Below are 13,187 nucleotides of genomic sequence, written 5' to 3' on the forward strand. Positions count from 1 at the left end.
TCCCAGCTACTAGGGAGACTGAGGCAGGAGAATCCCTTGAACCCGGGAGGCAGAGGTTGCAGTGAGATGAGATTGCGCCACTGCACTCCTGCCTGGGCCACAGAATGAGACTCAGTCTCAAACAAACAAACAAAGAAACAAAAACAAAAAACAAAATCTGTGAGTGGCCAATAGGAAACCTGGTTACTGGAATTCCTAGTGTCTTAGTCCATTCAGTTGCTATAGCAAAAATACTACCGATTAGACCTGGTGCAGTGGCCCACACCCATCATCCCAACACTTTGGGAGGCCAAGGTGGGTGGATCACTTGACCCCAGGAGTTTGAGACCGGCCTGGCCAACATGGTGAAACGCTGTCTCTACTAAAAAGACAAAAATTAGCCAGGCTCTGTGGTGCACACCTAGAGTATCAGCTACTCGGGAGGCTGAGACACGAGTATAACATGAACCCAGGAGGCAGAAGTTGCAGTGAGCCGAGATTGCACCACTGCACTCCAGTCTGGGCGACAGAGAGAGACCCTGCCTCAAAAACAAGTAAATAAATAAATAAACAAATAAATAAATATTACCGGTTAGGCCAGGTGTGGTGGCTCATGCCTGTAATCCCAGCACTATTGGAGGCCTCCTGAGCTTGAGCCCAGGAGTTCCAGACCAGCCTAGGCAGCATGGAGAAATGTCATCTCTACAAAAAAATACAAAAATTATTTGGATGTGGTGGCACACACCTATAGTCTCAGTTACTCAGGAGGCTGAGGCAGGCAGATCACTTGAGCCTGGGAGGTCAGAGCTGCAGTGAGTCGTGATTGCACCACTACACTCCAGCCTGGGCAACACAGCAAGACCCTGCCTCAAAAGAATAGGGCTTCCAATACTGATATAAAACTTAAAATACTACTGGTTAATATTATAAACTGGGTGCCTTATAATGACAGAAATGTATTGCTTACAGTTCTCGAGGCTTGGACATCGAGGATCAAGGTGCCAGCAGATTTGGTGTCTGGCAAGGACTTGTTCTCTGGTTAATAGATGGCAACCTCAGGCCAGGTGCGGTGGCTCACCCCTGTAATCCCAGCACTTTTGGGAGGCCAAGGTGGGGTATCACCTGAGGACAGGAGTTCAAGACCAGCCTGGCCAACATAGTGAAACCCCATCTCTACTAAAATACAAAAATTAGACGGGTGTGGTGGCAGGTGCCTGTAATCCCAGCTACTCGGGAGGCTAAGGTAAGAGAATCACTTGAACCCGGGAGGCAGAGGTTGCAGTGAGCTGAGATCACAGCACTACGCTCCAGCCTGGGCGACAGCACGAGACATTATCTCAAAAATAAAAAATAAAACAAGCCACCCACCCAACTATCGATGTCCTGCAGAGGTGCCTCACCCCACTTTTGTCAGAAGCAAGACCGGGCTTGTCCATAGGCCCCTGAGTCTGGGCCTCCTGCACAGTGGCCAGGAAAGGCAAGCTGCTTCCTCAGTGGCCCGTCTCCTGAAGGTTGCTCTTCTTCTCAGTGGTTCTACAGACACTGTAAGGCCCATACTCACAGGATATTAGCACACTTGCGAAGAGATTCCTGTCCTCTGGCTCCCAGGGGACTCTCCATCCAGGGAGATGTCTTCTCCACTTCAGAATTCCCCTGCCAACCTTTCAACCCCCTGAGCATCCCCAAATTCATCATGTGTGTCCACATGATTACTTTTCCTACGTACTTCATTGTTGTTCCTAAACTTTTCTCCTTCCGCGCTCTGCAAAAAAACTCATATTTTATCTCAGTGTGCAAAAGTGGCCAATTGTGTTTAATCGGCCTCTTGGTTTCACCCAAGTATATTCTCTCTGTCATTAAGAGGCTGTATTCCTGTCCCATAGACCCTAATGATCCCCTTACGCCCCTACCTCTGACCAACTTGCCTCTCAGGGCACCAGTTTTCCAGGGGGGATGTCTCCCTTCTTTCCATCCACATCCTTTAAGCCCAACCACGAAGCCCTATGAAGTTTGGGACGAAGACCAGGACACCTACATTGCCCATATTGGCCACCAGGTGGCTGTCAAGGATAATATTAAGCCGGGACTGATGAACTTGAGAGAGGCCGACTTTCCTTTCAATGAACCTTGATTGGTGCATAATGTTCCCACTACATTCTGAAAGCGTTTATTGAGCACCAGCTGCATGCATGTCTCTGCATGTTTTTCAGTTCTGCAGATGTCCAATATACTTTCCCAAAATCGGCTTCCAGAATTACTGTTTAGACTCAATAGTTATAGTTTTAACGGCTTTCTGGTGGAATAACTTACAATTAAATTTATCCCCTGCCCCCACTTTTTTTTTTTTTTTTTTTTTTGAGACAAGGTCTCGTTCTGTCACCCAGGCTAGAATGCAGTGGTGGCATCACAGATCACTGCAGCCTCCACCTCCGGGCTTCAGACACTACGGCCCATAGTTACAGGACCATAGCACACTCCGGTACCCAGGCCGGTTGGTCGCCTCTGGCCTGGCAGGGCTGCCAGTGTCTCGGGACCTCCCGGTGACGCGCCTGCCTCCCCTGCTGCAACAGAGGCCCGGGAGTGTCGGGTCCCCATCGCTCGGACCGGCAGGCGCTCGTGAAATGTTCGTCAAGTGGATAAATGACCATGGCCGTGGTCTCCGCGGGAGGTGAGGAAACTGAAAGCCACCGAAGCAAAGGGGGGCGCTCCTTAAGAAGTGCAGTGGTCACATGTACGTTTCAAAAGAATGGCGTGACTGAGTAGGGAGGGGACCGCGGAGACCCTCAGACCCTGGACTGTAAGGGGATGAGGGGTTGTAAAGGGGAACCCAGGAAACTGAGTCCTGAAAGCAAGGAGGAGCTTCCAGAATGAAGGGCGCCGTCACGCCTCCCTGCCTTTGCTCAAGCGGTTCCTTCACCCCGATCAAGTTCCTTCCCATTTCCCCATCTGTGGGGATCCTGAACGTGCACCTCCTCAGAGAAGCCCTCCTGAGTTCTCCAATTCTAGTTTATTGCCCCCTCCTATCGATCCCCCAGCGCGCTCATCGGGCCTGTGGACAAGGACAGGTTTGAGGAGAGGATTCCCTGGATCGCGGATTGGCTACGGAAGCCGCGCGGCCCCTTCCGCGGATGCCAAAGGGGACCGGGCAGAAGGGAAGTGGCCGTGCCCGGGCCTGCCTGCCACTAGATCCCCACCCACTTATGACTGTTCAGTCCTGCTCTCCTGCCAGACCCACCTTTCCCCGGCCCAAGCCAGCGCACCCCGCCCACTCCCTGCCCAGTCCAAACTCCGAGGCTGGGCGAGGCACTGATCCACGGCTGGACCGACCCGGGGCAGCCTCTGGGTGAACAGCAGCGTGTCCACTGGCAGAGAACCGAGACCAGCGAGCCGACCATGCGGCTGCACCGACTTCGCACGCGGCTGAGCGCGGTGGCTTTTGGGCTCCTGCTGCTTCTTGTCCGGGGCCAGGGTGAGGCCAGGGTCGGGCTGCGGGCCACCACGGCGAGGAGCCAGGGGAGTACAGGGGCCCCAGGAGCGCCGGGACATGCCAGGCCGGGTCGGCAGCCTCGGGTCAGAGTGGGTGAGGGATTAGGAGTGCGGGGATTCAGTCCATTTCCCTCTTATGATTGTGGCTGTAGCCAGTGCTGCCGGCCGGTAATAACAATAATAGCTTCTGGCAGCATCTGGCTCTGAGTGTGTGGCCTCCTTGGCCAGGGGGGCGCCCTGACCCCTCCAAAGGGGCCTCAGATAAGGACAGTGGTCCTTGGGGAACAAAGCCCTCAGGCGCCAAATTTGAAGCGGATCCATAAGGCCACAGTGGCTGGGTGCGATTGACTCATGCCTGTAAACCTGCTACTTTGGAAGGCCGAGGGGGAGAATTCCTTGAGCCCAGGAGTTGGAGGCCATCCTGGGCAACATAATGAGACTCAGAGTGTACAAAATATTTAAAGAAATTAGTGGGCTGTGGTGGCCTGTGACCTGTAGTCCCAGCTACTTGGGAGGCTGAGGTGGGAGGATCACCTTAGCAGGGGAGGTTGAGGCTGCAGTGAGCCTTCATCGCACTATTGCACTCCAGCCTGGGTGAAAAAGCAAAAATCTGTCTCTAGAAACAAGAGCCAAAGAGCTCGTGGTGTCCTTCATGCCATTTACCTCATCCTGGGCAAGGGCACAACTTGGCTTCCAGGGCAAAGGTGAAGGCTCTGTGTGCCTGCCAGGCTTCTCCAGGCCCTTATCAGAAGCTGGGGGAGTGTTTCGGCCTTTGGTCCTCTCACCTGAAACTCTCCTAAGTGTATGATCTGACTGTCTCTCCCAACCCTTCCCCAATTTAATCTGCGCAGGTGGAGTCCATACTCCCCCCCGCCCCATGGTGCACTCCTGCAGGGCTTCCTCCCATGCCTGCCCTTGACCACATTCTAGAATTCACCAGGAGCCCAGCAGGAAGATCTGTCTGGCCTCACAGATGGCTACCTTTCAAAATACTTTGGGCCAGCCACAGTGGCTCACACCTGTTATCCCAGCACTTTGAGAGGTAGAGATGGGAGGATTGCTTGAGGCTAGGAGTTAGAGACCAGCTTGGGCAACAAAACTGGTTTCTACCAAAAAAAAAGAAAAAAGTCAGGCATGGTGGCAGACAGCTGTACTCCTAGCCACTCAGGAGGCTGAGGTGGGAGGATCTCAAGCCCAGGAGGTGAAGAGCTGTAATCACACTACTGCCCTCCAACCTGGGCAACAGATAGATACCTTGTCTGACAAATATATATATGTATATATACATATATATATATTAATTTTGGGTTGGACCCACATTCAGAAAAAATAATTGACAAGCCATAGGAGGGTACAGGTGATGTGTGCCATACTGTTTTTACCCAACCAGTCCTGGCTTCTCCTCAGGGGCCATCAAAGTCCCCATGGCCCACACTGGAAACTGCTTGTTGACACCGCAGTACACACAGTGCCCAGCAGTTTACACAAGAATAGATGTGTGCACTTGTCCTTGACTTTCATCTAAACGGTCATAAACTCACCCACTTTCTGGGGCCAGGCTTTTCCACTTTCTAACACGAGGGGTGGCCTCCACACACCCCTACATGGTAGAGCTTCTTCATATTGATTAATGGAAGGGCTTCTCTCAAGGATGAAGCAAGCAATGAATCTCTTTATTACATGAGTTGATGTACCAGGTCTCTAATCAGGGACATTTCAGCAGGTGATGTCCTTTGCTGTAACAAACATCAGGCATCAGTGGCCAGTGGCCACAGAGAATTACCTGGATAGACATCCCCTCCAGCAAGGAATCGTGTGTAGGAGTGTGTTACTCGGGAGAGGAATGGGCCTTTTGACTTGGAGACATTGTTAAAATGTCCTCTCTGGTGTCTGTAAATGTCTACTGACCCTGGCCTCACCCACACCAGGTGGCATCAAACATATTGATCCATGTTGAACTGACAGGTGTAGGGTGGCATTAGCTCCCTAAGGCTGTTTTCGTTTTTTGACTTTTTTTAATCTTGAGACAGGGTCTCGCTTTGTCACCCAGGCTGGAGTGCAGTGACACGATCACGGCTCAATGTAGTCTCAACCTCCCAGGCTCGTGCAATCTTCCCACCTCAGCTTGCTAAATAGCTGGGACTACAGGCATGCACCACCACACCCCGCTAATTTATTTTCTTGATTTTGTTGCAGAGACAGAGTTCCACTAGGGTCCCCAGGCCAGGCGCAGTGGTTTTTCTGTCCCAGCCACAGCCATACTTCTCTCTTGTAGTTCTTTTCACCAACATCACTCACGGTTTCGAGGATGCTTTCTTTATGTCATTTCTTGCCACCTTGGGCATGACATCCCTGAGGACAGGAACCTTGCCTGCCCAATTCCCACCATCATCCTACTGTCACATGACCTGGCACACAGTTGAAGGACACTCTAGTCCCATCAAGGGCATGTGACCCTTTGTTTGAAGGTCCTAGGGCTGAATGATGATGCCTGGCCCCAAGGAGCCTCAGCCTGATGGGATGGAGACAGGCCCAGGAAGGCAGAGCAGGAAGGGAGTGTTACAGGCAGGAAGTTTGTAAAGCCCGTGTTTATAGATCAGGATCCCTTGAGCTGAGCTGAGGATGGCAAGGAGGCGGCAATACCAACAGTCTGGGAGGGCAGCTCATTGGTCAAACCCAACCGTGATGTCTGTCTCTCTGCCCACAGGTCAGGACTCTGCCAGTCCCATCCGGACCACACACACGGGGCAGGTGCTGGGGAGTCTTGTCCACGTGAAGGGCGTCGATGCCGGGGTCCATACCTTTCTGGGAATTCCCTTTGCCAAGCCACCTCTAGGTCCACTGCGATTTGCACCCCCTGAGCCCCCTGAATCTTGGAGTGGTGTGAGGGATGGAACCACCCATCCGGCTGTGTAAGCTCTCCCAGGGGCCCAGGGAACTCCAGACACTGGGGCAGGGGTGGGGGTGCTCTGAGCTCAGCTAGGCTGCAGTTATCATTTCATCTAAACCCGCACAGCCAGTTTTCCTTCTGAGTTTCGTGGATTCCCACGTGCATTTTTCCAATGAGCATGCTGAGGCTTAGGAGGGCAGAATAACTTCTCAGACTCCTGGATCAGAGCTTGGCATTCAGAAGACATTGGCTCCAGGTGCTGAAGGGAGGGGCAGAGACAGGTATCTCCCCAGATTCTGGTTATGCCGAGCTTTCTCTGCCACCAGTGGCAGGTGTCTCTGGGAAAGGTTCGGGTTGGCTCTGTGAACCTTGTAGGAGCCCCTAACTCTAGTGGCAGATGTTGCAAATACCTGAAGAGAACAGTAGTGGTAGCTTTCTGGGGACCCGCACTCCTCACAGTCACTGTGTCCACAGACAGGGCCAGGAGCTATTGGCCAAGAGACGTGTATATTTTTCCAACTGGAGGCCATGTGGAATGATGAGTTTTTGAGAGTTTAGACTTGGGATGCGGGAGATCCCACTGCCCTTCTCATGAGAAATTAACATCCATTCACTCATGTAGCACACATATGTGGGCTATTCCCCTGTCCCAGGCCTGAGGGGGTACAGCGATATAGTGGTGAATGTCAACACATGCAGCCAATGGTTCTCATAGAAACCCCTAAGAGTCAAGGTTTCCGGCGTCAGGAGGAATGATACCCAAGGTCCTCAATAACCTCGAGGCCTCCCTGGAAGTCCAAGCTCCATCTCAGCTTCCCCAGAGCCTGTGGCCTGTAACTTGGTGGGAAGGGATTTTTGAGTGGGATCATGTGTGAGCAGGGTATTGTGGGAAGGGGCTGAGGGTGACAGGGAGCACATCTGAATCGAGGGTCTCGTTTTGGCCACGATCTGGCCACTGGACTGATTGTTTGCCCTGGTTACCAGGTGTCTGCAGGACCTCACCACAATGGATTCAGAGGTTCGGAACCAAGTCAATGTGACCATCCCTTCCGTCTCCATGTCTGAGGACTGCCTGTACCTCAGCATCTACACGCCGGCCCATAGCCATGAAGGCTCTAACCTGCCGGTGGGTATCAGGCCACAGTTCACTGGGGGATGGAGGACAGTTCTTCCGCAAGAAGCTAGAAAGGCAATATTAGCTCAGGCCCTGCTGCAGAGTGGATGCTGCTGAGAAGCTTCTCACTATCAGGTCCAAGAGATGCTACTTACCCAGGCTGGGCAGCTGGCCCCTGGACATGGGGTCACAGAGTTCTGGCTGCTCCCAGAGGTCAAAGGCTGTGGCTCTGGGCTGGACCCAGGGCTCACCCAGCCAACTCATGCCCAGGAGATCCACTCAAGTGCCCAAGGGCTGCACCTTGAGGTGACCAAGAACCCCAGCCATGGATAATCTGTTGGGCCTATGAGAATGGGCACACACAAAAACTTTTTTGTTAGAGTTGGCATCATGCTCTGTTGCCCAGGCTAGAATGCAGTGGCATGGGCGTAGCTCTCTGTAGCCTCGAATTCCTGGATGATCCTCCCATCTCAGCCTCCCGAGTGGCTGGGACTACTGGCCTATGCCACCATGCCTGGCTAATTTTTAAAACATTTTCTGTTGAAACAGGGTCTCACTATGTGGTTCAGGCTAAGGACATTTTTGATTAATGTTCATGTGGAGCCATCAGGGAGATAACCCTTTTCTTTCCACTTTGGTGAGTTTCCTGGGACTAATAAAACCAGGCTTTGATACAGGGGGTCGATCCCAAAAGATGTGAGTCCTGGTCTTCCTGATAGATCTTGGGTGCCTAGTCTGTGGCCCACGTAATGAATTTGTGCTGGAGTTCTAATGGGGAGGTAGACAGAGGCAAAGCACTGGTTGGTCTAGGTAGTGGCCCTGGTGGGGTTTTGGCTGGGTGGGAGCATGATGGTAGCTGCCTTGATTTCCCCAGGTGATGGTGTGGATCCACGGTGGTGGGCTTGCTTTTGGCATGGCTTCCATGTATGATGGTTCCATGCTGGCCGCCTTGGAGGACGTGGTGGTGGTCACCATCCAGTACCGCCTGGGTGTCCTGGGCTTCTTCAGGTGAGACTAGGGCTGGGCTCAGCAACGTGGGCTGAGTGGGGCCAGGACAGCCCTGTGATCCCTGTCTCTGCTACTTCTCAGCACTGGAGACAAACATGCAACCGGCAACTGGGGCTACCTGGACCAAGTGGCCGCACTACGCTGGGTCCGGCAGAATATCGCCCACTTTGGAGGCAACCCTGACCGTGTCACCATTTTTGGCGAGTCTGCGGGTGGCACGAGTGTGTCTTCACTTGTTTTGTCCCCCATATCCCAAGGACTCTTCCATGGGGCCATCATGGAGAGTGGCGTGGCCCTCATGCCCTGCCTCATTGCCAGCTCAGGTGATGTCATCTCCACGGTGAGTGCCCTCAGCTGCAGAGGCCTAGGCCTGCTCCCTCCCCTCATACCCCTCAGAGCCTCTGTCTGTTAAACAGGGATGACAAGGGCCATCGGGGAGCATGCTCCAGGAGCTGCTGCCTACCGTGGAATTGCTGGGGGGCTCCAGGGTCAGAATGCGCATGCTTCTGCCATTGCAGAGGCCAAGTTTGTTCTGTGACCTCTGTGCAAAGTTGTCACCGTAGGGATCCCCATCATGAGGAGAACCATTTAGGCGGATGGGATGGCCCCTGTGTCTGGGACTTCTGAGTTGGATCAGTGTCAGAACTGCAGGAACTCATACACAGTACCCTCTGAGATTTGGGGTGCCCCTGTCCTTGGCCAGGGCCTTGGGCAAACTCCTCTCCTCTACCTGGAAGGATGAGCCAGCCCCTGCCTGGTCCCTTTGCAGGTAGTGGCCAACCTGTCTGCCTGTGACCACGTTGACTCTGAGGCCCTGGTGGGCTGCCTGCGGGGCAAGAGTAAAGAGGAGATTCTTGCAATTAACAAGGTTGGTCTAAATGGATGTGGGTGTAGAGGAAGGGGTGCAATAGGCATGGGGCTGGCAGGCCTGCACGGCCCTCATATTCCCTGGGCACGTTACCTCATCTGCATGCCTGGGTGTCATAGCCCTGGGTGGGGACTGAAGGTCGGTGCATGCCTGAGCCAGGCATTGACCTCCTGGGGTGGATATGAGCATCTGGGGATGAACTGGGAAGGAGTGGAAGGTACTCAGACGGCATCAGAAGATGTCTGGGACCTGATCTTGTTCCCTGACCTTGCATTTCCTCTCAGCCTTTCAACGGGATGATCCCCGGAGTGGTGGATGGGATCTTCCTGCCCAGGCACCCCCAGGAGCTGCTGGCCTCTGCCGACTTTCAACCTGTTCCCAGCATCATTGGTGTCAACAACGATGAATTCGGCTGGATCATCCCCAGTGTGAGGCCCAACCCAAGTCCTCAAGTGTCTGGGGAGCCCATCTGGTAGTGGGTGGTGTTCAGGGCTTCAGAGCTCCAGGCTTATTCCATCCCCAACTACTGACTCTCTCCCGGCCTCCTAGGTCTCAAGTACCTATGACACCCAGAAGGAAATGTACAGAGAGGCCTCCCAGGCTGTTCTGCAGGAAATGTTAAGGTTAATGGTAAGGCTCCTGGGGTCCCTCGTCAATGGAGACGGGCTCCTCTCCTGTCCTGAGACAGAGGAAATTCAACCCCCAGATACCCTGCCTATGTAGTGACCCCCATGAGCAAAGGCCCAGGTGTGTGTGTGTGCTTGGGGGTGGGATCACCTCAGAGCCTTGCCTTTGCTCTCCCTTCCTGTTCCATCTCATGGTCCATCTCATGGTCCATCTCCCCAAGCCCGAGGCCACCTCCTCCCTGCCCCTGGCAACCCGACTAACCTGCCTTTTCCTGATCCACCTGGGGTAGATGTTGCCTCCTACATTTGGTGACCTGCTGATGGAGGAGTACATTGAGGACAATGGGGATCCCCAGACCCTCCAAGCCCAGTTCCAGGAGATGATGGAGGACTTCCTGTTCGTGATCCCTGCCCTCCAAGTAGCACATTTTCAGCGTGAGTATATTTGGACCTAAGGCCTGGCTGGCAGGGTACAGCTCAGGGCTGTGGGTTCCAGGTGAGACCTGTTGCTTTCCAGGTCCCCACTTATTTTTACTGGGCCCCTGAGACACTTGACGTCCGTCATTGCAGTAAATCCTCATGGCTAGCCCAAGAGACAGACATTTCCCCATTTCACAGATGAGGAAATTGAAGTTAGGGACCTTCAGTGACTTGCCCAAGATGACACAGCTAAGAAGTCCGAGGCCATGATTTATCCCAAGTCTCTTCCTCTGCTCCTTCCCCAGCCTGGGGCTCCACACCCCACTGTCCAGATTCCAGCCAGCTTTGGACCTAGGTATCTTATCACCATGGGTGAGGCAAGAAGTCTTCAGGGGAGGGGCCACCGTGTCATGGGCTGTCCACCCCACAGGTTCCCGGGCCCCTGTGTACTTCTACGAGTTCCAGCATCAGCCGAGCTGGGTCAAGAACATTAGGCCGCCGCATGTGAAGGCAGACCATGGTGATGAACTTCCTTTTGTTTTTGGAACTTTCTTCTGGGGCAACTACGGTGAGTCTTCTTCCTTTCCCGGGAGGTGGGCTGGGACCCTGGCTGGGTCCCTGAAGGGTGATTGATTGTCCTCACTGCCCAGATAAGGAAACTGAGGCTCAGAGAGAGGATGAGATCAGGTGTCCAAGGTTTTGCAGCTCCAAAGGCTGTGCCAGGATTAGAATTAACTACTCTTCAGACTGTGGCCTGTGCTCCCTCCGCCTCTCCCCACCCTTGGGTGTCTTGCCTGGTGCAGAACAGGTGTTTCACGGACATGTTTGTTTCTTCAGTGACTCCCAGAGACAGAAGGAAAAAGGGGCCTTCAGGGCCAGGAAGGAGCCCAGGATGGAGTCAGCCAGAGCTTGGACTAAGGGGAAGGTTTGGAAAAGGGGAGGGCTGGCTCCTGAGGGCAGTGGGAGAAAAAGCAGAGAAGCGGGCCTGGGGACAGAGGGCAAATGGGCCAAGGACAAGCTCCACCTGGGATGCTGAGGTGGGACATCCTGACCAAGACACACGTCCCCTTTCTTTTTGCAGTTAAATTCACTGAGGAGGAGGAACAGCTAAGCAGGAAGATGATGAAGTACTGGGCCAACTTTGCTCGAAACGGGTGAGACAGCACACCCCTGCCTCAACCTCCCCGGGTTGGGGTACTTGTGCCCATCCAGCAATCTCCTAGTCGGGGTGACCTCATGAGCACACCCGCATCCTTCGTCACATGATAGCCCCTTCCCGAGCTCCGGGACCCACTCAGACAGGGTCGGGGTGCGTGGGGCAGTGGACAAGCTCCATCTCTCCGGTCTATCTGGAGGGTGGGCGCCAGTGCTGTGCCACCGTCAGGGCCTCCCTCTCAGAGAGAGGGACACAACAGAGCCGGCCGCCCCGCCTCCACTGGTGCTGACACTAGCTGGAGGGAGCTTATTTCCTGTTTCTGGAAGCCTCCCCGCTCATTCCCCAAGCCCACCTGGCCTGCTTGGCTGCCTTGCTTGACCAGACTCAGGGTGCTCAGGTCTGGGCTCTGGGGACTCAGAGTGACCCTCATACCACCCTGTTGGGACGGCATGTCTACAGGAACCCCAATGGCGAGGGTCTGCCACACTGGCCGCTGTTCGACCAGGAGGAGCAATACCTGCAGCTGAACCTACAGCCTGCGGTGGGCCGGGCTCTGAAGGCCCACAGGCTCCAGTTCTGGAAGAAGACGCTGCCCCAAAAGATCCAGGAGCTCGAGGAGCCTGAAGAGAGACACACAGAGCTGTAGCTCCCTGTGCCGGGGAGGAGGGGGTGGGTTCGCTGACAGGCAAGGGTCAGCCTGCTGTGCCCACACACACTCACTGAGGAGAAAGAAGTTGATCCCTTCATTCACTTAGCCATTCATTCATACTTCCATCCATCCATTCAGAAAGCATTTATTAAGAACTTACTCAGGCATGATGGCTCAGGCTGTAATCCCAGCTATTAGGAAGGCCAAGATGGGAGGATGGCTTGAGGCCAGAAGTTTGAGACCAACCAGGGCAACACAGTGAGACCCCTTCTCAGAAAAAAAAAAAGAGAGAGAGACAGAGAAAGAGAGTGTGTGATTGTGATTAGAAGCTAAATAGGAAAGTTTTGAGCTTCAAGTCAGTGAGGAGTAAAAAGGATTTTTAAAAAGCAAAGAAAACAAAATATAAGGGGAAAAAACACGAGAAAAATAAAAATAAAAAGAGAATAATAGATCAGGCACTGTGGCTCATGCCCATAATCCCAGCACTTTTGGGAGGTCAAGGTGGTCAGAACACCTGAGGACAGGAGTTTGAGACCAGTCTGGCCAACATGGTGAAACCCCATCTCTATGAAATGTACAAAAATAGACGGGCTCAGTGGTGGTGCCCACCTGTGATCCCAGCTACTCAGGAGGCTGAGGCAGGAGACTCACTTGAACCTGGGAGGCAGAGGTTGCAGTGAGCTGAGATTGTGCCACTGCACTCCAGCCTGGGCAACAAGAGCGAGACTCCGTTTCCAAAAAAAAAAGAGAGAGAATAGAAGAAGGTACTGCATGATGTTAGTTACCAAGCCTGCCATGGGTCCTCTCTTGCTAGAACACTCCATAGATCCCCCCACTGAGCTGTGGATGGGCAGACCCCAGTGGAATCCCACCCTCCCCAACACCCCACTGAGCCCTGGGCCCCCTCCTCCCTTCCTCACCTCCACCCTCTCCCTGCCTTCTCTCTTCTCTCCTCTGAGCCCCCAGGCCTTTTCCACTTTGAGGGAGGTGC

General features: G+C 53.7%; 1 protein-coding gene across 1 annotated transcript; it reads left to right on the forward strand.

Annotated features, from left to right (window-relative positions):
• The first annotated feature begins 112 nt into the window (after positions 1-112).
• On the forward strand, positions 113-12,597 carry LOC100975226 (cocaine esterase-like). Its single transcript, XM_034940376.3, is given in 13 exon segments — positions 113-3,215; positions 3,217-3,448; positions 6,173-6,377; positions 7,340-7,481; positions 8,344-8,477; positions 8,559-8,817; positions 9,247-9,345; positions 9,630-9,773; positions 9,895-9,975; positions 10,262-10,406; positions 10,822-10,959; positions 11,473-11,545; positions 12,007-12,597. Coding segments are annotated over 13 exon segments (1,947 nt in total). The 5' UTR covers positions 113-3,107; the 3' UTR covers positions 12,194-12,597.
• Positions 12,598-13,187: the final 590 nt, after the last annotated feature.

The sequence above is a fragment of the Pan paniscus genome, chromosome 18 (assembly GCF_029289425.2).
Source record: "Pan paniscus chromosome 18, NHGRI_mPanPan1-v2.0_pri, whole genome shotgun sequence".
Classification (NCBI taxonomy): Eukaryota; Metazoa; Chordata; class Mammalia; order Primates; family Hominidae; genus Pan; species Pan paniscus.